Source organism: Echiichthys vipera (assembly GCF_963691815.1).
Source record: "Echiichthys vipera genome assembly, chromosome: 9".
Lineage (NCBI taxonomy): Eukaryota > Metazoa > Chordata > Actinopteri > Perciformes > Trachinidae > Echiichthys > Echiichthys vipera.
In genome coordinates this window covers 6,001,553-6,025,877 of record NC_139834.1, presented here as the reverse complement: position 1 = coordinate 6,025,877, position 24,325 = coordinate 6,001,553, and the positions used below count along the sequence as shown (strand labels likewise).

Below are 24,325 nucleotides of genomic sequence, written 5' to 3'. Positions count from 1 at the left end.
TTGTAGTAAATCTAACACCCTTGCTCTCGCTGCAGGTGTGTGTCAGCTCCTCTCCAGGCTCAGAATAAGTGATATTCTTTGCAGCATAAACGCACAGTTCTTTAATTTGATCGTGTCACTCGCTTCCACATAATGAATTAGCCCGGCGGTAAAGCTCTCATCACATGGGCGCAAAGCTGCTGCCATACCGGGTTACCGTTAACCGTTAATCCCTCGACCTACCGCCGTCTACATGTGTTCATCCACGGCGAACCCGCAGCTCTACGGGTCTTTCACGCACTCTCAGCGGCTTGTTGAACACTTCTTTTGGTGAGTGCTGCTGCTGCTTTACTGCTGTTTGATAAACGAAGGCGTGTCCCGGCGCCATGCATATAATAGCCAGGCGCGCTGCGATTGGCTTCGGCTCCTCAGTCCTCAGCTCCCTGTGCACCAGCAGACTCAACGGCACCCGCAGGCTCTGTACGATGGCCGAGCTCTCCTCCGAACAAGTGGCATTCAACAAGCCAAAGGTACGTTATCAGCCGGGGGTAGCCTTCACTGCAGTTAGGGCATTAATTATTCAAAAGGAAAAGGTGGTGAATTATTGACGGGCGCAATTTGATCCTGGTTTTACGCACGGTTTGATCCCGTAAACACCGGCTGGGTCCTCGTGGAAAAAGAAGAACAATAACAAGGGTTCAAAATGTGAAAAAAAGAAAAAAAAAGAAATCAAATGTCAGATTAAAAATAAATAAATAAATATCCCAGTATGTGTGTGTACGCGCGTGTTTGCTGTCTGTAATAAAACACGGAAGAACCTTTCATTGCTTGCGGTTTGCCATGTGACTACCCGGCTTCAAAACAGACATCAAACCAAAACCATCCGACGGTCAGCAGCACTGTGATGAGTGAAATGAGCGTTTGACACCCACACACCTGTGTCTTTCGGCTTTCTATGATTTACACTACCATGAAGCAAATAACTGCCCTTTAACAGCTTGTTAGTCTGCGTAAGTCTGCATGAATGACCCGGTGTGCGATGAAGGGGTCCCCTTTAGTTCATGCCAGCTTCCCCTCACCGCAGCAGGATGTGTTAAATTATCATTTTTGACTAAATTGATCATAGAAGTTCTTTTATTGGCTGGTATAGAGACACCTTTGAATGAAATGCACCTTAGAGTTTCAGTTACAATGAACACCAGGCACACGTGAAGTGTATACTCACTCACTGGTGCCCTTTGGAGCCTCCACAGCTGATAAGAAGACAGGAAATGACACATATACTGTACAGCACAGAGAGAGATGTGGATGTGAATGCAAATGTGCGTGTGTGTGTGTGTGTGTGTGTGTGTGTGTGTGTGTGTGTGTGTGTGTGTGTGTGTGTGTGTGTGTGTGTGTGTGTGTGTGTGTGTGTGTGTGTGTGTGTGTGAGGGATCATACACTGTAAAGAGGAAAGACCTTGGAGGAGTGGAGGCTGCCTGCAGAGATAATGTCATTTAATATTAATTTGCTGTTGTGGGGAGTGATAGCACTCATGGGGTCTTTGTCTGTTGCAGCCTCCACCGCTCATGCTTTATACACTGACAGTCACAGTCATAGATATATGTTTCATATCTGCAGTCATAGTGCAGTAGCTACATGGTTATTACAGTGTTTTTTTGTAATAAGTTGAGTTAAATAACTACTATTTTCATTATTGATTGATTTCCTGATTATTTTCCCATATAATCGTTAGCAAACAGCGGAAAAAAAGCCCATTGAATTTTCATAAAATCCACATCTGACATCTCCAAATGTCTGTTTTTTGTCCAACCAACAGTTCAAAATGATAAAAATTAAAAAAAACATTCAGTTTACAGTGATATAAACCAGAGACAAGCAGGAAATACTGATATACATATACACATATATATATATACTACTGCAACAGAGAGTGAAACCACCACATATTTGGCATTTATGTTTTAAAACATGACCTGAAAGATTAATGGACTATGGACATACAGCAGGTTTTCATCTAACCAAAACCCAAACATATTAAGTTTACCATCAGATGGAGAAAAGCAGCAAATGAGTACTAATGATTATTTTTCATACATTAGTCCTATTTTCCCCAATTCATCATTTTGTGATGAACAGATTTCTTGTTTTGTTGGTTGTCCGGTCCAAAACCAAAACATATTTACTTGAGCGTGATAGAAAACAGAGAAAAGCAGAAAATAGTCACATCTGATCAACTTAAACTAGAGAATGTTTGGTATTTTAGCAGGAAAAATGACTTCATCAATCATCCAAATATTTGCAGATACAGTTTAAGTGAGATTAATAAGACTGTGTGAGTTTCTATTCTGGTTCAGATCGCCATTATTAATGACAGAAGCTAAACTGTTGCATCTGTTGAGTCAACTGAGCTCAGTGCTGAGCTTCTCATTCACTGGATATGAACTTTTTATGTTTCGTGGCTTCACGGTCACATCAGTATAAACTCCAGTGTTCTACAGGATGTGTTGCAGATGAGTTAACCAGCTGTGAACTGTCAGACTCCTCCACACCAGGCTTTTAAGGAAAGAAAACAGATGTAAACAAAAGGGACTCGAGCAGTTTTCGGTACACACATTACTTCTTGTTGTAAACATCTGATCTCAACATCTTTTGCTTGTCTTTCATCACACAGCTGAACATACTTTTATAAAAGTAGTATATTGATAAAGGAGCAGATTTGAAAAGCAGTTGGTGATCAATATTACTGGCCGTGTCAACATCGCTGATATTGTTTATTTATTGTTGTCACAAAACTTTGCATGTGTATAGTTGAGATCAAAATGAAAGCCGAGTTCAAAGATGGGTGTGGGCTGAGCCAAAACTATTGAATCACTTAACCACACATCATCAGAAAATAGTGGGTAATTCCCCTTTAATTCCAAGTGCTCTCTCCAAGTCCATGTTAGTGTCTACAGATGTTTTGTGTTTAACCAAAGCCCAAAGATATTCAAGTTAGAATGCAACATATTCTCCTCAACAAGTACTTTGATATCTTACAAAATGCCGTCGTCCTATTAAACGCTGTGAAATGGCAACGGGGAGAGGGCCGTGATGGTTAAGTGTAGGCAACAAAAGGTGACGGTTACATTTAGACACCACCCTTTTTCCTAATGGTTAGGACTTGGAAAAAAGGTTGTGGTTTGGCTCAGTACTTTTGGGACACTTCCGGTCCACCAGGTGAAAGTCCTGGGTTTCGGGACCCATCCATCACCCCGACCCTCCTCCCTACCAAGACTTTGGCGCTCCTTCATGACGTCTGCTGATTTCCTTCTTTGCTCCGGACGTGATGTCTACGGTAAATGAGTAATATTAAATGATAACAGCCTGTACAATTATATGAAACAGAAAGAACAGCAGCTGTGAGAGTGACAACACAAATGTCGGCTCCTAAAGAGGTTAGCGTACGGGCTAAAAAAGCATCAGTTTGATCAGAACTGGAGAGTTTTTCTTCATTCATTCTTCTATCAATAAAGTGAGAGCAGCTCCATGGCCAGAAGGGGGAGATACACTTTATTTACTTTAATACGTAGAATAGGTCTGCACCCCGAGGTGATGTTTATCCGTCTTGGCTGTTATAAGTTCAGATGTTTTTCATGTTCTCAAAATGGCAACTTAAAACAGCTGGATGGAGTTCAGCTGCAGTCGTGAGGGGACTCGTTGCTGCTACAGTTTATAGAGCCATAATAATATGACATCATTACTTTTCTAGTCAGTTCAACCGTTCTGACATTGGTAGAAAAAAGTGTGTTCTTGTAGAATCCTGTCACTCAGTCAAAAGTGGATTGAGAAAACAAGATTTCAGGGCCTTGAGGGTAGCGGTACAAGAACATTATCTAGAATAAACTTTTTCCTGTATTTGAATATCAAGGTCAGCGCTTCAAGCTGCTTCCTTTTGCAGATTCATTTAGGCCAGATTGTCATAACTACACTCATTTTCATTTTCATCTTCATCGTCTCACCGACAGGAAATATGTATGTGGGTTTTTTTTGTTGTTTTTTAATGTCACGCCAACTGATGAGCATAGTTTAGGCCCCAGTTGTTGAAGGAGGGGCGTAGATTTATCTGTGTCATCTGCCTGAATAAATCACTGCTCTCCGCGCTGGAAGGAGAGCCAGAACACTTAATCTTCTTTGACCCTTCTCTGGCCTGTTCAACGCTTGTTGTCCAGTCATGCGGACTGCATTCATGATGGCCTGCAGCCACAACATGCACTCTGTGGCTGCTCTCTTTTTGAACACTACTTGGTATCTTTCACCTCTGTACTTCTAAACTTTCGTCCTGCTTTTGATTTACTGATTCCTCATTTATTATCTTTCTCATCCATAGGTTGAGCTGCATGTGCACCTCGACGGAGCCATCAGGGTGCAGACTATTCTTGATGTTGCCAAGTAAGAAAACATCAATGTCCCTTTGCAGTTTTGTTGATTAACTGAATATTAATAATTGATACGATGAAATAGTGATGAATCTCCCTGACAGGTGCATCATCAGATATTAGCTTATCACAGATAAACACAAACAGATAAAGACACATCGGCTGAAATTGCAGTTGTGTCGTAAATGCAAAAGAAGAATGTAATTCCAATATTCACCTCCTTATAATCTACTCCTGAGGGAAATATCTCTTTAGCTGCTAAATGCTCCACAATGTTCACCAGCTCTGCCATTTGCTGCTGTGCAGGTTCAGTAGTGCACAGTGAGTTTTTATCAGTATTTTTGACTGGAATGGGCTCACTCCTGCACTGACAAACATCTGACTGGGTATTTTTAAAAGGATGTGCATAGCATTAAGCCAACGCCTTCTCAACCCCAACTCGTCACACAGGGCAGCCTGGTCAGGGCACTTTGTTGTCTCTTTTTAACGCTCTGGGTTTCCACTTTTTTTCTCTGTGGGCCTAGTGTCTTGTCACTATTAGGACATTGTCATCTGTCATCATGTAAAACTATAGATTAGCAGCTTTAACTCTCAAATATTGGTATCAGCCTCAGAAACCCACTGTTGGTGGGTCTTTGACATAAAAAGCTGTGCGTGCATTTTCAGAATATCATTTCAAATTAGACTAAATGAACACTGGCATCGTCGCCGCAGGAGCTCCTTTTAATTATTTTTTCATTAATAATTCAGCTGCCAAGTCAACAACTTTCGAATAACAGCCCTCTGTTCAACTTTTCTTTTGAGAGAGTTCAACTGCTTCTTTTTTTTCATTCCAGGAGACGCGGCATCCGTCTGCCAGCAAATACTGTGGACGAGATGAGGCAGTTCATTATCCTCGAACAGCCATCCACCCTCACCGGTTTCCTGGGCAAGTTCGCAGAGTACATGCACGTGGTTGCGTAAGTGCTGACATGTCTCATTTCAGGATTCAGTTTCATAATTTCCAATGGTGTTTTCTTGCTGAACAGGGAACAGGGAGTGCAAAGAGCAAGAATGTGAGAAGTTAAGAGTCAGGGTCGACCTCGTTAGTGTCCCAGGAATGTTCCTCTGATGAGGGTCAAAGTCCGGGCAGTTTATTAACACACATGTGCAGCTTTATTATACAGTTGTGATGTAATCAAAGTCCTTTCAAAGAGTGCGTTGTATACTGATTGATAGTGGAGGGGGGATTTTAAATGCCAGACATGCAGAACAGGAACACATCATTATTAGAGATCAAGTGTCACCTTGGCAACCGAACTAAGAGGAGAGTTAAGTTGTTCTGTGACTCTTTCCGGAGTCTTATATTTAGTCCTGCAGTCACACTGAACCGTTAAGAAAAGACCAAATAAAGACACTAAACAGCCGTGGAGGCTTTAAACAATGATGGTCTATGGAGGCCGGCCTGCAGCGCGCAGTCGTGCTGAGTGGACCCTCTTGTGTCAGGGCTCTTGAAAGCCTTCTGTGCAGCGTGGCTTCAACAACATACATTAGGGAACTTACCAGCTACTCATGCAGAATTGTTGTATGAGCTTAGTGGTGTGTGTGTGTGTGTGTGTGTGTGTGTGTGTGTGTGTGTGTGTGTGTGTGTGTGTGTGTGTGTGTGTGTGTGTGTGTGTGTGTGTGTGTGTGTGTGTGTGTGTGTGTGTGTGTGTGTGTGTGTGTGTGTGTGTGTGTGTGTGTGGCGGTTGGGTAGTGAGAGGATGCTGGAACACAACAGGTATTCAGACCTGTGTAAATGCTGGAAGCTGTGTTGTTGTCATGATGTCATGTGATGTGGGGCGGAAAGTGTCCCGCTGAGTCTGACGGAAAGAGGGAAAATGGAGCTGTGGATATTTTCACACACTAGTGTGTGTTGTCATGCAGATGTCTTAGATGTTGAAATGTTAGGGACAGAAGTGTACGGTTAGTTAGATAATATGAAAAGGTTTGACGTAGGAAGGGGGCCTAAATCTTGTACTTTTATAAGTACTCAGCTGTACTCAAAATACTGGAAAAGTGGGGAGAGTGCATTCTTTGCTCAGGTCCACATTATTCCACTACATATTTTATACAGAACATTTACGAGACGAGACGATACGATACGACTTTATCATCAGAATAAGTCTGAAATTAGTTTTGCATCGCAGCAGCTCGATTTTCAGAATAACAGAAAAGACAAAAGAGACGAGAGACGAGAGAAGTGAAATTCTGGCGTAAAAAATCAACCCAGGGTCTTTTTCCGGTAAATACACTCATCAAATAAGCCATTGAGACCATTTTTTATGTGTAACAACTATCAATTGAGATATCCCGGACAGTCGCTAACGTTCACTAACAGCCAAGTGAGGCTAAAACATTGATTAGCTCGGGACAGTACGGTGAAGGCAATAAAACGTCTTTTTTAACCACTTATACTGCTGAAAATAACAGCAAACCTCTGCAGTAGCATGAGAAGAGTCCCTACACAGAAAACAAAGCACCAACAACGTAGCTAGTGAACCAGGAGTTTAATAAAAGAGTGTTTTAAAGACTTACCTACTGGCCCCTGTACCAGCTCCTCTCATAGTAAAGTCCATTCAAGTCAATTACCAAAGTCAATCCCAAAGGAAGGAGCCCATTGGTGCTTTGTTTTGTGTGTAGGGACCCTTCTCATGCTGCTGCAGAGGTTTGCTGTTATTTTCAGCAGTATTAGTGGTTAAAGAAGAAACTTTAGGGGCGACTGGTGGCTGAGTGGTTACAGCAGTCGCCCTGTGTAAAGAGGCTGAAGGTCCTCGAGGCAGCGGCCGTGGGTTTGACTCCGACCTATAGCACTTGGCTGCATGTCTCCCCCCCCTCTCTTTCTCATCCCATTTCCTGTTTGTCCTGTATAATAAAGGCATGGAAAACTGCCAAAAAAAGAATCTTAGAAAAAACCCATTTCAATGCCTTCACCGTGCTGTCCCGAGCTAATCAGTATTTTAGCTGCATTTGTCTATTAGTGGCTGTTAGCGGCTCTCCGGGACATTCCCATTAACAGTTGTTACAAAAGAAATTGTCTCGATGGCTTATTTGATGAGTGTATTTGCCGAAAAGGACCCTGGGGTCATTTTACGCCAGAATTTCACTTTAAGACATCAAGACAGGACCCAACAAAACATACGGTCAACACATTACAATATAAATTAATTCCATTCAATTCAATTCAATTTTATTTATAGTGTCAAATCATAACAAAAGTTATCTCAGGACACTTTACAGAATAGGTAAAGACCACACTCTATGACGTATTTTTATCAGCAGACAACATCAGATGTGTGGGAGAGGTTTAAATTAAATCACTCATATCATATCACTTACACTCTGTAAATGCTTATATTGCTCATTTTGAAAGCCATCATAGCGGAGATGATGGATAGGCAGTTGTTAATGGTTTCATTTGTGCCACTGAGATAAGAGATTATTAGAGCCAGTGTCGCTCATTATGTGTTCTTCTTTGTTCTTTTTCAGTGGCGACAGAGAGGCCATTAGGAGGATAGCCTATGAGTTTGTCGAGGACAAAGCCAAGGAGGGAGTGATTTATGTTGAGGTCAGATACAGCCCACATTTCCTGGCTAACACTGAAGTGGACCCCATACCATGGAACCAGAAGGAGTAAGGGTTTGGTTAAACCTAGTGTTGTGTTTTTAGGGAGTGATGTATTAAGTCTGGCTCATTGTGTTGTTTCCTCTCTTCACTCAGAGGAGACCTGAGCCCAGACGAGGTGGTGCACCTGGTTAACGAGGGCCTCAGCGACGGGGAGAGGGCCTTCAATATCAAAGCCAGGTCCATTCTATGCTGCATGCGCCACATGCCAAGTAATGAACTGTTCATGCTCTTGTCTGCACAAAACAACCTTGTGAGACAAGGCTCCTTACTGTACTGTCTTCTGTCTCCTATGTTGTTTTAAAGCTCTGCCTCAGTTATTCTCCACAGAAAAACACAATACATCAGAAAATATACATATTATAAATCCATACTAGTCAATAATAACATAACATAATATAACATAACATGTTGTTGCTATCCAGTGGTGAAAACCATGTGTACTTTTACAATGGGTAGAGAAACTTCTACTTTTTAATCCAAATGAATAATTAAGGGCCTCTGTGAGGCTTTTTATTTAGGCACAGTGGTGCTTTGAGCTAAAAGAGTGCTGCAGGAATGAGTCCTGAAACCTGGAAATGAGTTAGCATCTTTGCACTCACTGTTTTTTCAATGGGTGTTTGGGTAGAGGCCTTAATAAAGACAGATTTTAACGTTTCATTCTGTGACATCAAATACATCCGTAAATATCCCACTTTTGAAGCTTGTCCGTGTCTTTAAAAAGGCGGTAGCTAACAAGTGGCTAAATTGACTACAAACATCAACGTTAGCTTCTCACTTCTACGAATTGCATTTACGCTTCAAAAATCACAAGATCGTGTTCAAATCCTGTTGGCTTTTTGGTGAGGGAATCAGGGGCGATGCTTCCTTCCGGGTTGACCTTCAAAAATACGTCATCTTTGCAGCAGTCTACGTATGTCAGCATGCCAACATGCTCATAATGACAGGGACCATTTTCAGCATCTTAGTTCAGCGACTTAAAGTGAAATTCTGACGTAAAATCATCCCCGGGTCTTTTTCGACAAATAAACTATCGAGACCGAGACTGAATGAGGCTAAAACATTGATTAGCTCGTGGCAGCACGGTGAAGGCATTAAAACAGCTTTTTTAACCACTAACACTGCTCAAAATAACACCAGACCTTTGCAGTAGTATGATGAGAGTCCTTACACAGAAAATGACGCAATGAAGCACCAAAAATGTAGTTAGAGTGTTTAAAGACATATCTACTGGCCCCTGTACCAGCTCCTCTCATAGTCAAGTCCATTCAAGTGGATTACCAAAGTCAATCCAAAAGGAAGGAGCCCATTGGTGCTTTGTTTTCTGTGTAGGGACTCTTCTCATGCTACTGCAGAGTTTTGGTGTTATCATGAGCAGTATTAGTGGTTAAAAAAGACGTTTTAATGCCTTCACTGTACTGCCACGATCTAATCACTGTTAGCCACATTCGGCTGTGAGCGGCTCACTGGGATTTCTCCGTTAATAGTTGTTACACAAAAAAAATTGTCTTGATGGCTTATTTGATGAGTGTATTTGCAGAAAAAGACCCTGGGCTGATTTAATGGTAGGATTTCGCTTTAATGCTGATGGAAATGTAATTTGTTTTGCAGGTATATGTACTTAAATCTAATTAGGACAAAGTATACATTTGACCTGATAATAACGGTAGCGTCCAGTCCAGTGGGGTGACCAAAGTCATTTTGCCAATTATAACATGAAAAGTCGATGTTTTGCAGTTACATGGTTTTCACTGGACAGCAGGAGTATGTTAGTATGCCAGTGGTAATACCAATAACAGCAGCTGTGCCATTCACTGTGTGCTGTCATTAATCTGCACCAGTTATTTAAAGTAACTGTTGTAACTTAAAGCAGTTGCTGCAATGACTGTAGTAACTGCTCTGTTGCAGATCTGCTCCATTTAAGCAGCTGTTTCCTGTGAAACCCAACAGCCAAGTGCAATTTATGTTTTCCATTATGTATTTGATATAACATCCTTTGTAAAAGCATACCGTTGAAGTGATTATATCTTTATTTAAGAGATTTCCTGAACGTATGGAGAGAGAAATGTGAGAATACAAAGCGCTATTTTTAGGAAGCCTATACAAGCTGTAACTACCGGTACGATCAGCTAGATCTGTGGTTTAGGGTTGTCTGGTGAGGATGTGGGACATTTTACGAAAGCCCTGAGAGGCAAGTGAGAATTTTTTTTTTTTTTTTTGGTGATCAGTTTTCTAAAATTGTTTTCTCTCATGTGTTTATGAGGTAAAGGAGTTGCACTCAACATTCAGAACCTTAATGTAGATCTTTTCAAAGATGTAAACATAAACATTCCAAATCAGTCCTAGTTTATTATCTGTTGCAGTGCATGTGAATGACATCAGCTGACAGGAAGTGAACGAGGAACACAGCTGTTGCCTAGAAATGGAATTCTGTTGCAATGGTTTCTTTGTTGTTGTAATAATTTTAAAAATGTTGTAAAATTCCCCTGCCAATTTTAAAAAATGGATCACGTAGAAAAAATAAATTCTGACTTGCTTCTCACTAGCTTCATAATTACCATATATACAGTATATTTATATATAACAACAAGACTGAAAACAGGGGGACACAGCCAGACTGGCTCTGCCCGGAGAAAACATTTCACCAGCTAAAGCTCACTTAATACCATGTCATTGTCACATGTCAACCCTAACAAAAAACCAATACTATTTCCTGTGTTAAGTTTAGCTAACATCATCACATCATCTGCATGCATTTGACTGCAATGTAATATACGTGTGTTTTTAATTTTCCAGGCTGGTCCATGGATGTCGTGGAGCTGTGCAAGAAATATCACCATGAAGGAGTGGTTGCCATCGATCTGGCAGGTGATGAGTCACTCAACTGTGAAGCCAATCCAGAGCACAGGAAGGCCTATGAGGTGAGCGTGTTGAAACATCAACATAACACCTGCGGCCTAGACGCTCTTTGTCAAAGCATGAGGGAGATTAAAAAGCTTTGGTGTGTCTTGTGAACTTTAATGGTGTCCTCACATGCAGTGAAGGAGCAAAATAACAGCTTGTTCTGAGGGTTTTGTGCCCTTGAATGCACCTTTGAAAAATAAGCCTGTGATTTCTTACACAGTTTAACAAATAGTGTGATTGCTGGCAGATTGCAGACCGTGTAAATAAAAGTAGACTGCTTACATTGGCACAATGGGCCTCATTTTTATAAACTGTAGAGGCCTAATGCATCATTTTGAAGCAGTAAAAATAATTTATTGTCATTTAAGAGTCCAGCTTGTGTTCCCAGAGGCTGCGGACTGATAGAAATATGGCTGCAGTTTATCGCCCAGACAACTTTCAGGAACCCTTAGAGACAATTTTAAGCTGTGGATGGATTTGGCTCTAGAGATGGCATTATCCTGACCTTAATGTCTCAGCAACTACTGGAGGGACTGCCATGACGATTTCCAAAGAAATTTACTGTCGGCAGAAGATGAAGCGTACTGATGTTGTTGATTCTCACCATGAGGTGGTCTCGATTATTAAATGGATAACCATGAAGTTTGGTGCAGACATTCATGGTCAATGTTTGTATTCGTCCAATACTTTGGTTTATGACCAAATACCTGCAAAACTAATATTCCCATCAGCCTCAGCTGTACTTTCCTTTTAAGTGCTAATTAGCAAATGTTAAGCTAACACGCTAAATCGCAATGCTGACTGTGTCCAACATTATACTGGCTTTACATCAGCATGTTAGCATTGTCCTTGTGAGCATGCTGACATATAGTTTAAAGCACAAATGTGCCAAAATACAACATCAAAGAGCACCCAGTCTGCAATTTCCGATGCATTTTCAGAAACCTTGTACAAAGTAATATTTCTGTATTTTTTTGTTTTGTTTGCTTTGTTTGATGGAGTGTTTGGACCTGGAAATATAATTTTGAAAGTGTGTTACGTCAGACTTAAAGGTTGAATATGGAGAATAAGCAGAACACCGCAATCTAATGTCATAAGATCGTAGTCGCAACAACAAAAAACAATCCCAGCAGTCGGGTTGCCATGTTCGTCAGACCCGGTCCAGTAGCCTACAGGAGACCTGAGTCTCTTTGAGCCTGTTTGAACGGTTTGAACCCATCCCCTCCAACAAACCGCACCATAAAAACAAGTATTGCAGAGGAGTTTGACTGACAGTTACTGTTAGCCGTTACCATTAGTCATTTCAGCTAAGTGAACATGAAAGTTAGCTTCATCAAGGAGAAACGTAGCCTTTTGGGCGTGTGTTTTAATGCCGTTGAACTCCTTTATCTCAGTCCATGGAGTGAATGCTTGGTCTATATTTACTATGGTTTTTGCCCGTCTCCTATCACTCAGCTGCAGGATTGGCAAACTCCATTATACCCAGTGCCAGCCTACAGTAGCTGGGCCAAACAACAGACAACCCTGGCAACCCGCAACGCCCAATGCGGGGCTTGGCTCCTACAATGTAAACAGCGCATGACAGAAAGTCATTGTCAAACCCGTCAAAATTTAAAAAAAAATATTAATCCAGACTAAATTTTTTTTTTTTAAGGAAAAGCAATACTTTCATTCTGTACCCCTCAAAACGCCCTGTGGCTGTATTCTTTTTTTTTTTAAAGATAGCTTTTTAATAAAGATTCTACATATTCAACCTTTAAAGACTGGATTGTCATAATGCCAAAGGGCGCCGCATGTCGAGGGAGAAGAAGGGGACTGAGTTGTGGATGCAGGGAGGGGTCACAAAGAAAGCCTGAACAGGATCCAGAATTTTGTACTACGTTGCTGATTTAGACGACATTCAGGTTGCTATTCTCCTGATTTGGCTTTTTAAAACTGGATTGAGTTCACAGACAGTTTTACTTCTATACTTTTCACTGTCAGAGGATTGTCTCAGACCGATGGGGACTTTCTTTATCTGTAACCAACACAGTGCAGCCGTAAAACCTAATACTCCAAAACCAATTTCCTCCTAAACACTGACGCTGCTCAGAAAAAATCCAATTTGGTTTTCAGCCAGCATTTTATTGATTAATTCAGGAAAGATAAAAAAACACAGCAAGTATTAATTTCTGCCTGTCTGACCATGATGAATGGGGTAGCCTAATCAGTTATTAGGTTACAGTGCTGGACGTGGAGCAAGTCTTACCTGACATTTATTGCATGGATACAGACAGTTAATAATATTTCAGCCCATGTTTTAATATATTTTTCAGTCTAATATGATAAAGGAGGAAGTGATTGGTGGAGCGTAAACACCAGGGGAATTCTTCATCTATGAGTCAGTTACCTTTTGGTTAGAGGGTAAACATATCAGGGATTACATGTTGGTGGTTTTGTGCGTGTGTGCATGTGTGTGTGTGTGTGTGTGTGTGTTTGTGCGTGTGTGCGTGTGTGTGTGTGTGTGTGTGTGTGTGTGTGTGTGTGTGTGTGTGTGTGTGTGTGTGTGTGTGTGTGTGTGTGTGTGTGTGCGTGTGTGTGTGTGTGTGTAGGACGTTTTGTACTAATATTCTCATGTTGTCTTTCTTTATAAGCCCATAACTTGTGTGACAACGAAGTTAAAACACAGCAGGTCAAAAGTCATTTAAGGCTAATAATTGGTCAATAATTTACAAACTGGCTATAAAATAAAAATAATCCAGTTCAAAGTATTTGCAGATGCTGCACTTATTTTGTTGATTATATCTTTATCAATGAAAAGCAGTCAATCAGTCTGCTGTAATAATCAATAATGTTGTAAAAAAAAAAAAAGTTTCAAATGATTTGACCATAATTATACTCTACTAACTCAAGTTTCTAAAAAACAAAACAAAAGGCACATTTTTATTTACAGTCTTTTATTGTAACTTTATTTATTCAGGCTTTTTTTTGTCTGCACATTTGTGTTTGTAATAAAAATAATACTCATAATATACTTTATATATAGTGCTTCTTCCCTGCAAGAGATGTAGCACAGTATAATTTTATTAAATACAATTTACAATTTATTTAGACAATAAAATTATACTAAAAAAGACAGTAGATGATAACATAAATAAGTGAAAGACCATTAAAAATAATAAAAATCAGGTAATTAGTAGAAAATAGTAAGAGTAAAAAGAATAAAATTAATAGGTTTCATGTGTGTTCGTACGACTTAAAAAAGTTACAATTACTTTACTCGTGTTGTGTGCGTACAGTTTATGTATGTTTGTATCTCTTCCTTGTAAAGCACTGTGTAATAAGTGCCCTATAAATTAACTTGATTATTATTATTTTATATAATTATTATTACCATTATTATTACTATTATAATTATTTCTCCATTATTATAAGTAGTAGTAGTAGTAGTAGTAGTAGTACTATTGTTATGATTCAACTACAGTAAATTATGCATTTGTTCTCCAGAAATCTATTTTCCCTCTCCACAGTGAAGAGAGGTTGTGAAGTCCTATGAAGCTGAATCGATATTGATGTAAGAAAATGGAAACATGCTTCAATTATTGACAAGAAGCAGAACTCACACAGCAGAGTCCTCGCTGATATGGAGGGTTATCTTCACAATTACATGACCTCTATAGATACGGTACCTGCAGATTAAGCAGCACACACTCAGTCAGGCATGTGTCCAAGGTTAAGAATGCTGTGATGAAAACAGATGGTTCCACCAGAGGGTGTCTTGTCTGTATTTAGTTTTTTCTCTCTAAGACGAGGTACACGTGCAGTAAAACATATGGATTCCATCCATTTTTTCACTGTCGCTGCCACAACCAAAGCACAATCTTTTTTTTAAAAAAGTGAGTGTTAAGAAAGCTGTGTCATCAGTGTGTGAATGTCAATGTGGCAAGGAAGGAATGTGGTTAGGAGACGAGGAAGGTGTATAAGTACATACCATTCCATTTACCACAGAAACCTTTCTAAACGGTAACCTCACTAGGTGCTGACGTATCAGAGATGTGAAAGCCAGATGTTTGACTGTGTAGTTTTTGGTTCGCTGACACGGTTCCTGACTGATTTTGTTGACAGGAAGCAGTCCGTTGTGGCATCCACAGGACGGTTCACGCAGGAGAGGTGGGCCCGCCCTCCGTTGTGAAGGAGGTAAGCCGCTCAACAACAACAACACAAGTCGTGCCTGAACAGGGTTTCATCTGAGAAAATGAATTGTCTCAGTGGAATTTGTGACAGTAACTTGAACATCAAAACAATGATGTCACACACAATGTGAACCGACAATAAAAATTAGTAACACTGCTATTGCAGGCTGAGAGCCAAAGAAAAAAGAAGTTGAAGAAGTCAACTGGAAGTGTGCAAAGCAGCAGATTTGGGAGTGCCTGGAAAGTCCAACAAAAGCACAAAGTAGCAAACAAACTCATACAAATACATATTGGTGGATTATTAGATTTTAATCTGTGCCCTTAAAAAGACTTTTGCACTCCTGTAGATCAACAGGTAGGAGAAGACTCTGCACACTGCAGTCGATGAAAGGAGTAATTCAGGTTTATGGAGGGTTGGGTGTGGTTGTATGAGGTACTTAATCCATAATCAGTGCAGCAAAGCGATGACATGTGCTGCTGTGGATTAGGGCAGCAGCTAAACATATTTTAGTCTTAACTTGCACAGCAAGTGAATTCTCACAATAACAAAAGAGCATGCGATAATTTTGCTCACGTCACATGAAAATTCTCCTAGTACAGGCTAGAAGTCATCCTGCCAATCAGCGTCCTGTGGGGAGCTACTGACAGTTGATGGGGGAGTGGGGGGCTGATGACGACAAGAGAGGCTATCGCTCTTTAAAAAACAACAATGGCGGCTCCTAAAGAGGTTAACTTAGATGCTGCGATAGCATCAGTTGGATCAGAACCGAAGAGTTTTTCTTCATTGAAAGAAGAGAACGACCCTGGAGGCTTTTCACGATGGAAGGGTGGAGGTTTTCTTTCTTCTCCTGCTTGACTTCGGTGAGAGTTTGATAGACAGATTGTTCATCCAATCACCTGCCAGGTATGTTTTGAAGGAGCCTGCCCTTTCACAAACAGTTTCCAATGATGCCTTCTCAGATGGTTCTGTGTAATAAATCCTAATTTTAGCCACCGAAAAAAATAACTATCACTTTATGTGTAACTATATTTGAATATATATATAAACAGGGCTGAAAATATTTTAAATATAGCATACACATCAGCTACAGCAGTACATTTCTTTGCTTATGTTCCTGCCCTCCTGTCTGCTTCTCCAAACTACTGATACTATGGATATGTACCTCATATAACCACAATTAAGAAGATCAGAACTACCCCTTTAGTAAGTAAGTTTCAGGACTTTCTGTAAGATAAATAACCTGATGAAGGTCTGTTTACCCAAACGTTGTCTGCAAGGGAAGAGGACAGTGTGCTGGAGTCAAAACTAAAGTGTGGTAAAACTAAAGTATGTCTCACTGTCATAATAAATGGCCACTCTCAGAAGAAGCAATCCCTCAAAGTGACACTTTAGCTATCAGTTGTGCGTGTGCCTCTGGAAATAGCCTGCAGATTCTGCTGACATCAACAACAAGGAGGGTTTTGTTTGTTGTTTATGACCTTTTGCCTCATGAACCTTGTCTCGATATTTTAGGCTGTTGAAGTTCTAAAAGCTGAACGGGTCGGACACGGTTACAGGACCCTGGAAGACCAGGTTCTGTACAAAAACCTGCTGGCTCGGAACATGCACTTTGAGGTGAGGAACTAACATTAACCACATACAGTATATCACCATCGAAAAGCTACAGCACCAATGAGTATTCCCTTCTGCAAAAATGTGTTATCTATTGTACATACCTGTTCAACATCATTGACTGATCACTTTGATCATTACAGAATGGAATTTGTTTTCCCAGGTCATGATAGTGACTTCACTGAGTGAACATAGTGATATGCTGACCTCTAGTGGAGCCTCCAGTATCACCACTGGAAGGAAAGACACTGTAGTAACGAGGTTTCTTCCTCTGCTCTGATTGCAGGTGTGTCCTATTTCCAGTAAGCTGACGGGTGCCTGCGACCCGGACTTCACCAAGCATCCTGTCATCACGTGAGCTGGTTTATTTCACATCAGTGGTTATCAAACTTAATACATGACGTACCACCTCAAGAATATCAGGCTCTCTCAAGTACCACCACTAAGACCGATGTTCAAATACAGCAGCGTAGGCCGACACTGTTCAGCTACAGACAGGAAGGTTTATTCCTCATCAGAATGTTACTTTTTGTTGACTGTCTTCAGCCACAGCCACGCTATAGGAGGAACATCAGAGCTGACATATCAGTGTTTTCAAACCAATCATTTTACCTCTGCTGACTCTCCTGCCATCACCGTTTAGCTCGTAATTCATGAACATGATTACTTAACAGGCTGATAATGAAACAAAAATATTACAGAACTTATTTTAAATTACATTTCATGGATGTTGAAAGTTTAAGTATTTTCTTAGTGCTATATTAATTTGGTAATTAATGTTTACTTTTTTTATTACGGAGATTCCTTCAAGTACCACCAGAGAGAGCTGGTACCATAGTTTGAGAACCAGTGTATTACATGACCTTTTACTGGTAATAAACCTGCATTAAAGTAGAAACTGAGGGCTAAATTATTTTTGTTTGTTTGTTTGGATTTCATCATGCAGGTTCAGGAAGGACAAGGCAAACTACTCCCTGAATACAGATGACCCTCTGATCTTTAACTCCACCCTGCACCTCGACTACAGCACCGCGCACAAATACATGGGCTTCACCGAGGAGGAATTCAAACGACTGGTGAGATCAAATGCTGGAGTAATTACAGCAGTGTCTCACAAGGATGAAGGCATTGGAATATGGTTTGATACAATAGCATTGGGGCGTACGTGCCATGCTCACATAAAAGAAGTGTTCCAAAGCCTCAGATCCTTTTAATCGTTTCAATTCTTAGGTGTGTGCTTCACATCCAGTATCTGTTGGGTTTGCGTATGGATGATCATTAAAGGAATAGTTTGCCACTTCAGGCAGTGTCCTCATTTAGGATCCTGAGGCCTGAGGGTAGGAGCTCCTCCTGAGCCTCTCAGCGCTGCAGATCTTCTTCCTGACGATCAACAGGGAGAAAAGGCTGTTACACGGGTGGTTTGGTTCTTTAATGAATCTCTTAGCCTTATTCTTGCAGTGCCTGGTGTATATATCTTTGATGCAGGGTAGAGAGGCCGCCTGTATTCAGCCAAACAAACCAGTCTTTGCAGGGCCTTGCAGGCATGTTCGGAGGTGTTTCCTTACCAGTCAGTGATGAGGTGAAAGAGTCTTTCCTTTTTCACCACTGAGTCAGTACGCAGCGCCCACGTCATGCCCTCGATGGCGTGGGCGCCAAAGTACTACAAAAAAGGACCTGCTGATTTTAAGGAGGATGTACTTCCTTTCCTGCTTCTTCCCAAAGTCCACTACATTTTGATTGATTTATTCAGCACATGAAGATTACTGTTAAAAGAAATTAAGTATTAAAAGAAAACAACAACAAAAAAAGAACATGCAAAGGAAACCCATAAAAGCGGCTTGGCAACCTACAATTATTCAACAATATTTATCAAGACAGAAGAGTAGACATATACAGTATATATACACATACACAAACATAAGCACATATACATAAAAAACTAATTAGAACATAATGAATAAAAATAAAAATAAGAATACAAATACAATTGAAAAATTAAAGAAAAAATAAGGACAGGAGAAATGAACAAACCAATAAGGCGAGTAAATAATAATAATAATAAAAATAAAGTAATCCAAACAAGACAAACTTATCTTAATTCATTGATACAGTAAAATTCACAGATTTTGTAAAAGCTGAAGGAGAAAGTTTCTGTAGGAGAGGGGATGATGATAAATTGGGATGAGGTGGTTCGCAACTGGGGGGCGCAGAGCTGAGCTGCTTTTCTAGTGTGATAATTGTGAAAATGATTGTTGGGGCTGAAGAGATCACGAAAGAAAAGAAGCAGTGATTTGTTAAGGGAACCATAGACAAATTAAGCAACTTGAAGATGATGAATTTGATAGATGTTAAGAATACCAAGTTTGCGAAATAGAGGTAATGTATGACTCTTAGGAGCTGAGGTGCTCAAAAGTGAGCAGTCATTATCGTCATTGGTCACTTTTGTAGTTGAAGAATCAGTTGCACCTTAGTTTGGTGAGTGCTAGCCCAAGCAATATTACAACTAATAAAAGGATAAATCATAGAATAATAACAATCTCCTTGAGGTTCAGGAGTAGGTTGTTGTCCTGACAACAGCGGGATTATTATCTGTGTCGAGTCTAAAGTGGCGTTGCAGTCATGTGTACATGGAATACAGCCCTGAGATGCTCCTGGGTTAAGCGTAAAGGTGGAAGAGGCATGCCAGGCCACCAGCGATGGCTTTCTCCTGTTTCCCATCTTTATGCTAAGCTAAGCTAACTGCCTGCTGTAGAGGAATGACTTACACATATTTGAAACATTTAGTTCAGTTGAGCAGTTTCATTCAATTTGAAGACTTTGCCTCTGTCTCTTCTCATTTCAGTACTCCATTCAGTCTGTTGCTGTCCGGTTCAGTTCAGTAAACAACTAGCCTGTACAAGCTCAGTTTACTGTGTTAATGGCCCAGTAGCCATCTATTTGTAACAGTTATTACCTCAGGACTGCTTCTGTGTATTTTGAGGGTTTTAATGAGCTTTTAACGAGGGAGTAACGTACTGTGAATCCCACTAGAGCAGTGCTGCTCTCAGTCACCAGTGAGGAGCTGCACTTAAAGCTTCTCTCAGTGACAACAGTGATTCAGTCCAGTAAAGTCAGTTCAGTTTTGTACTAAAGGTCGGACATGACATGAGAGTGGTATCAATCTTCTCATCAAACTCTCAAGAAGAAAGCACATGCTTCCATGAATTGTTCCTTAAAGGTTCCATATCGTAAAAAGCAAGATTTCCGTGTCTTTTTTTAAATTATATAGCAGGTCGAGTGCTGTATAAATACTGTGAAAGTATCAAAACAAGTCAATCCACAGGGTAATGCAAACCGTCTGTATTCAGAATATGTGCCTTTAAACAAGCCTTCGAGACTTCCTGTGCCGTCATGTCACAACTATACTATATTTAGACCTTTTGAATGAAATTCCATTGCTAACCAATAGCCTTGGTCCATGTTAACTTCCTGTTAGCTGATGTCATTCACATACACTGAAACAGGAAATAACCTAGGACACATTTAGAATGTTTATTTATCTTTGAAAAGGTCCATGGTTAGAAAGTGCTGATACAGTGCAGTTACAGTCATTCCACGACTGCAGTGATGTGCAGAGACGTGGAGTGTGCACATGTGGAAGACCTGTAAAATGACCAATCAGAGCAGGAGACCACAGACTGTATGAAAAATGGACGTAACCTTTCCTTCAAGGCCCGTTCTCTCAACCTGATCCAATCGTACTTGCCTCTGGGAGCCGCCATCTTGTCAGACTTTGACGCCACCTCATTTCCTCTTACCAAAAAAGGGCATTGATGTGACGTTGGTGGGAGGGAGATACGTCTGTCTGGCTGATGTATACCTGACATTTACTGAAATAGCCACATTAGCTCCACCGCGCGGGAGCTAGGCTACCAGAACACGTTACTAGATAAACGAGAGTGGGAGTCAATGTTTAGATTTTTTTCCGGGGAGGCAATGGGAGTCTTTTTTTTTAAATTTCCCCTGTCTCTGGCAGAGATTACACCGACTCAGCAAACCATCTTATTACTTATATCGACACCATCTCACGAATAACCACAGTCCAGTTAGCATGCTACTGATGCTAATCCTGACAACTACCTTCCGAGGAGAAGTGATGGCCAGCGGCTAGCTGTCACTCAAGAGGCCATGCCCCCAATATTCATAAACTTTAACCTCCAATAAAATAAAAACTAGCCTGGTACAAAAAAGATTCACCCCCTCAGTGTTGTCATGGAGATATGGCCCAAACATACAGACTAGAATGTTTTTTTGTACCAGGCCTTAAACAGGTTTAATTATGCTGTGAAAATGGCCTGTTTAACATGGGGGTCAATGAGAAACTGCTCTATTGTATATGCCTAGTGGACACTCGGAGAACTGCAGTTTTTGGCACTTCACTATTGGATCAACCAGGAAGTTGCTGTGGTGGGGGCTTGGTCTTGACCTATAATGTTGGCTTCACTTTTGCGGAGCCGTCAAGATGTTCATTTTTATATACAGTCTATGATGTAAACCTGTTCTAGTAGAAACCAAAAATACAAGCATGAAGGTTAAAATGATCGCAATATGTCTCCTTTAAAAGTGAACTAATGCATTAAGCCACTTGTGCGTCTAATTTACTTCCTCTCGTGTCTTGTAGAACATCAGTTCTGCAGAGTCGTGCTTCCTGCCTGAGAAGGAGAAGAGAGAGCTCGTCTACAGACTGTACGAGGCGTACGGGATGATCAATTCAACTGCCTTTTAAACCTAAAGAAGAGGAAGGAAGTCTGAGGAGGAAACATGACCTAACCCAGGGACAAACCGCTCTGAACCCTTAATCTCTCCACCTGACACAATGGAATGTTTTTGTCCTCATTTGTAACCAGACATAAAACCAGCAAAATAATATATCAAATATGCTATTAACTGCCTTCACCTCACATATCGGTGCAGCGTCACCTTGTGTTTTATCAGTATTCCATCTTTAATACTTGAGTTTATGGCTTGTTTCCAGAGGAAGTCATGGTGCTCTGCAAGGTGCAAAAAAATACGGGCATGCAAGTGTTTTGTGTGTTTTACAAAGCAGATTGTGTTTGTATAAAAAACCTCAGGATGCATTCTCCATCTTGTGTTTTCATCTCAGCGTCACGAAGAGAATCAGGGAACACTGTCAGCATGTAAGGGAAGGATAAGGAGGTTTATTTGTTGTTCATATTTTAGGTGACAGCATGTGAAGGGTAATTGAATAAGTGACTACTTATAGGTTAAATATGGTTTACTATGAATATCAATAGTTTGGTTTTAGGGAGAAGAAGAAGGGGAATCCAGTGTCTAAAACAGCTCAACACCAAAAGTGTAGTCTTACTTTTCAACACAGGGGGGCACACTAACTCTGACAAACCACAGTCCACTCAAGTGTGGTTTTGCATTTCATAATAAGTCAATTCTTTTGATGTATATATTTATTTAAAATATTTTTTATCATGTCACTTAATAAAAAACAGCACTTCCATTTATAACAGACACATGTATGACTCTTTGACCGTAATAAAAGCTATTGTGAAATGTTTCAGCCTCTTTTTTATGCTGCCACTTTCTAAACCGTTCCTCACATGAAAATTATATCATTCTTAAGGCCAGACACTTAAGGCGACAACATTGTTTTGTCATGAACAAAGTGGTAACTTTCAGAGATTTTGGGCTCTTTCTGCTTCCATACAATGTCTTGAAAACGACCAAAATACAAATGTAGGTGTTTATTTTGCTACATATTTGCATCTGGGAATATGATTTAAAAATATGATAAAGTATATGAGGATAAGGATTTCACTAGATATTGTGTCTGTAAATATAGGCTTCCAATAAAAATGTATGAATTTGACAACGCACATTTTCGTCTCAAAATGTTTTACCACCTCACTCTAGGCAAGAAATGTCCATACAGCAACATTTACATATATGAAACTTTTTAGTTTTATTCTGAAGGTTTTACAGAAGGCTTTGTTTATCATTCACAGCCTGATTTATTCTTAAAGCATGGCAATAAATGTATTTTTTAACTAGCTGTTGCCAGTATTTTCTGATTTATCGAGTGATAAAAAGAGAGATCGGTAAAAAAAAAACGTTGACTAATTTGTCAAAATTGAACAAAAATTTTGAACCTGGTTTTATCCATTATTCACCTTTCTGTTTTGTAAATGTATGAACATTAACAGATTTCATAATAGAATGCCTCATTTGTATATTTATGCAAACTTGTCAGACAAAGACGTTTTTGTCTTAATGTCAGTAATTAACAGTCGAAGTTGCATGTTGATATTTATAAGTGAGTTTTTTTTTTTACCCTATTCACCTGTAGTATCTCCCCTTCAAGAGGGAATTATCTCAAGCCTGAAGAATAAACAGCTTTAGAGATAAACTTCCCTGTCATCCTTTGTTTCTTCATATATTAAAGAGATGAATGGGAACACTGGGACCCTGCGAGGTGGAAATGTAAACACCGGCTTCCTGCAGCTAATGTACACAAAAGCTGCATTCAATAATATTTATGGCTCTGGGACAGGTCGGCGAACCAAACATCATTAATCTCGTTTGACTCCGCAGCTCCTCCACCTGCTGCGTTCGACCTGCGAATCGCCTCCTGTTAAAAAGCTAATCGCTGCTCGCAAGCACAAAACACAAACGTTACAGTAATTCATGAGTATTTTATTACACAAAGAAAATTGCTATCACAAAGTTATCACTGAACATTAAGCAATAAATATGAAGTCTGCACACGACAGTATAATGGCAACTATGTTTAAGAAAAAGGGCAAGAGAGTCACAAACACACACGCATACACAGAAAGAAAATGACAAACAGATGATTATGAATACGCCTTCCGTGACACAGTTCCACATTTAGGCCGGAACAATGTTTCGAGTGTTGTAAATGAATTCTGTTCAGCTCAGTCATCTCCACAGACATGCGTCCACAGCTTCTGTGCTTTCGTGTCTCGTCGGGAATAGAAATGAACAGAGAATGAAGCAAAAAGAGCAGCATGTCAACTGTCAGTCTGTCTCTGCTTTGCTTCGCATTTTACAATCTGATTCGATGAAAAGGCGAACATTTGGTGCTGCTGAAGCGCCAAACAGGCTGGCAGTGAGCGAAGGTGTCCTCACGTCCAGTTAGGAGGACCAATGAAACACTCTTTCCTTTTCCTTCCTCCATGTTTCCTCACTTTTCACTCTCTACTTTTTCACTCCTTGGCTCTGCCCCCCTCCCCTTCGGTCGCTGGCTGAGTTTAGGACGGGCCTCCGCCTCCCTGGGCATCTTGGCTGGTGGAGCCCTCTGCCTCAGGGGCTGGGGAGGCCCCCGGGTCTCCTTCTGGGGGGAAACAATGGGAGACAAAAAAAAAAAATCAGTCAAAAGCCTCTTTCACGCACGCACTGAAAACCTGAAACTATCTCGACCAGAGGCTTTCAAAGTGGGAGGCAGGCCTCCGTAGGGGGCTCTGAACTGCTTCAGGGAAGACTCACTGAATGGGAGTGAAAAAAATATGACATTAGTTATCTAGAGAAGATAGCATAAAATGGTCTCAATGTGTTTAATTTGGTTA

The 24,325-nt window shown here is 40.5% G+C and overlaps 2 protein-coding genes across 3 annotated transcripts in view; one reads left to right on the top strand and one right to left on the bottom strand.

Annotated features, from left to right (window-relative positions):
* Positions 1 to 365: 365 nt before the first annotated feature.
* Positions 366 to 22,525, top strand: ada (adenosine deaminase; the record flags this gene model as incomplete). Its single annotated transcript, XM_083920909.1, has 11 exons — positions 366 to 509; positions 4,349 to 4,410; positions 5,234 to 5,356; positions 7,905 to 8,048; positions 8,136 to 8,251; positions 10,836 to 10,960; positions 15,048 to 15,119; positions 16,629 to 16,730; positions 17,014 to 17,081; positions 17,674 to 17,803; positions 21,388 to 22,525. The coding sequence occupies 11 exons, from the start codon at positions 366 to 368 to the stop codon at positions 21,490 to 21,492; spliced, it is 1,191 nt and encodes a 396-aa protein (XP_083777035.1). The 3' UTR covers positions 21,493 to 22,525.
* An 897-nt stretch (positions 22,526 to 23,422) lies between these two features.
* pkig (protein kinase (cAMP-dependent, catalytic) inhibitor gamma) overlaps positions 23,423 to 24,325 on the bottom strand; it is a 30,661-nt gene continuing 29,758 nt past the window's right edge. For both annotated transcript variants that reach the window (XM_083920915.1, XM_083920916.1), the window contains exon 3: positions 23,423 to 24,093. In XM_083920915.1, coding sequence (XP_083777041.1) covers positions 24,011 to 24,093 — 83 coding nt within the window. In that variant the 3' untranslated portion in view covers positions 23,423 to 24,010. The remainder of the gene's footprint in view (positions 24,094 to 24,325) is intronic.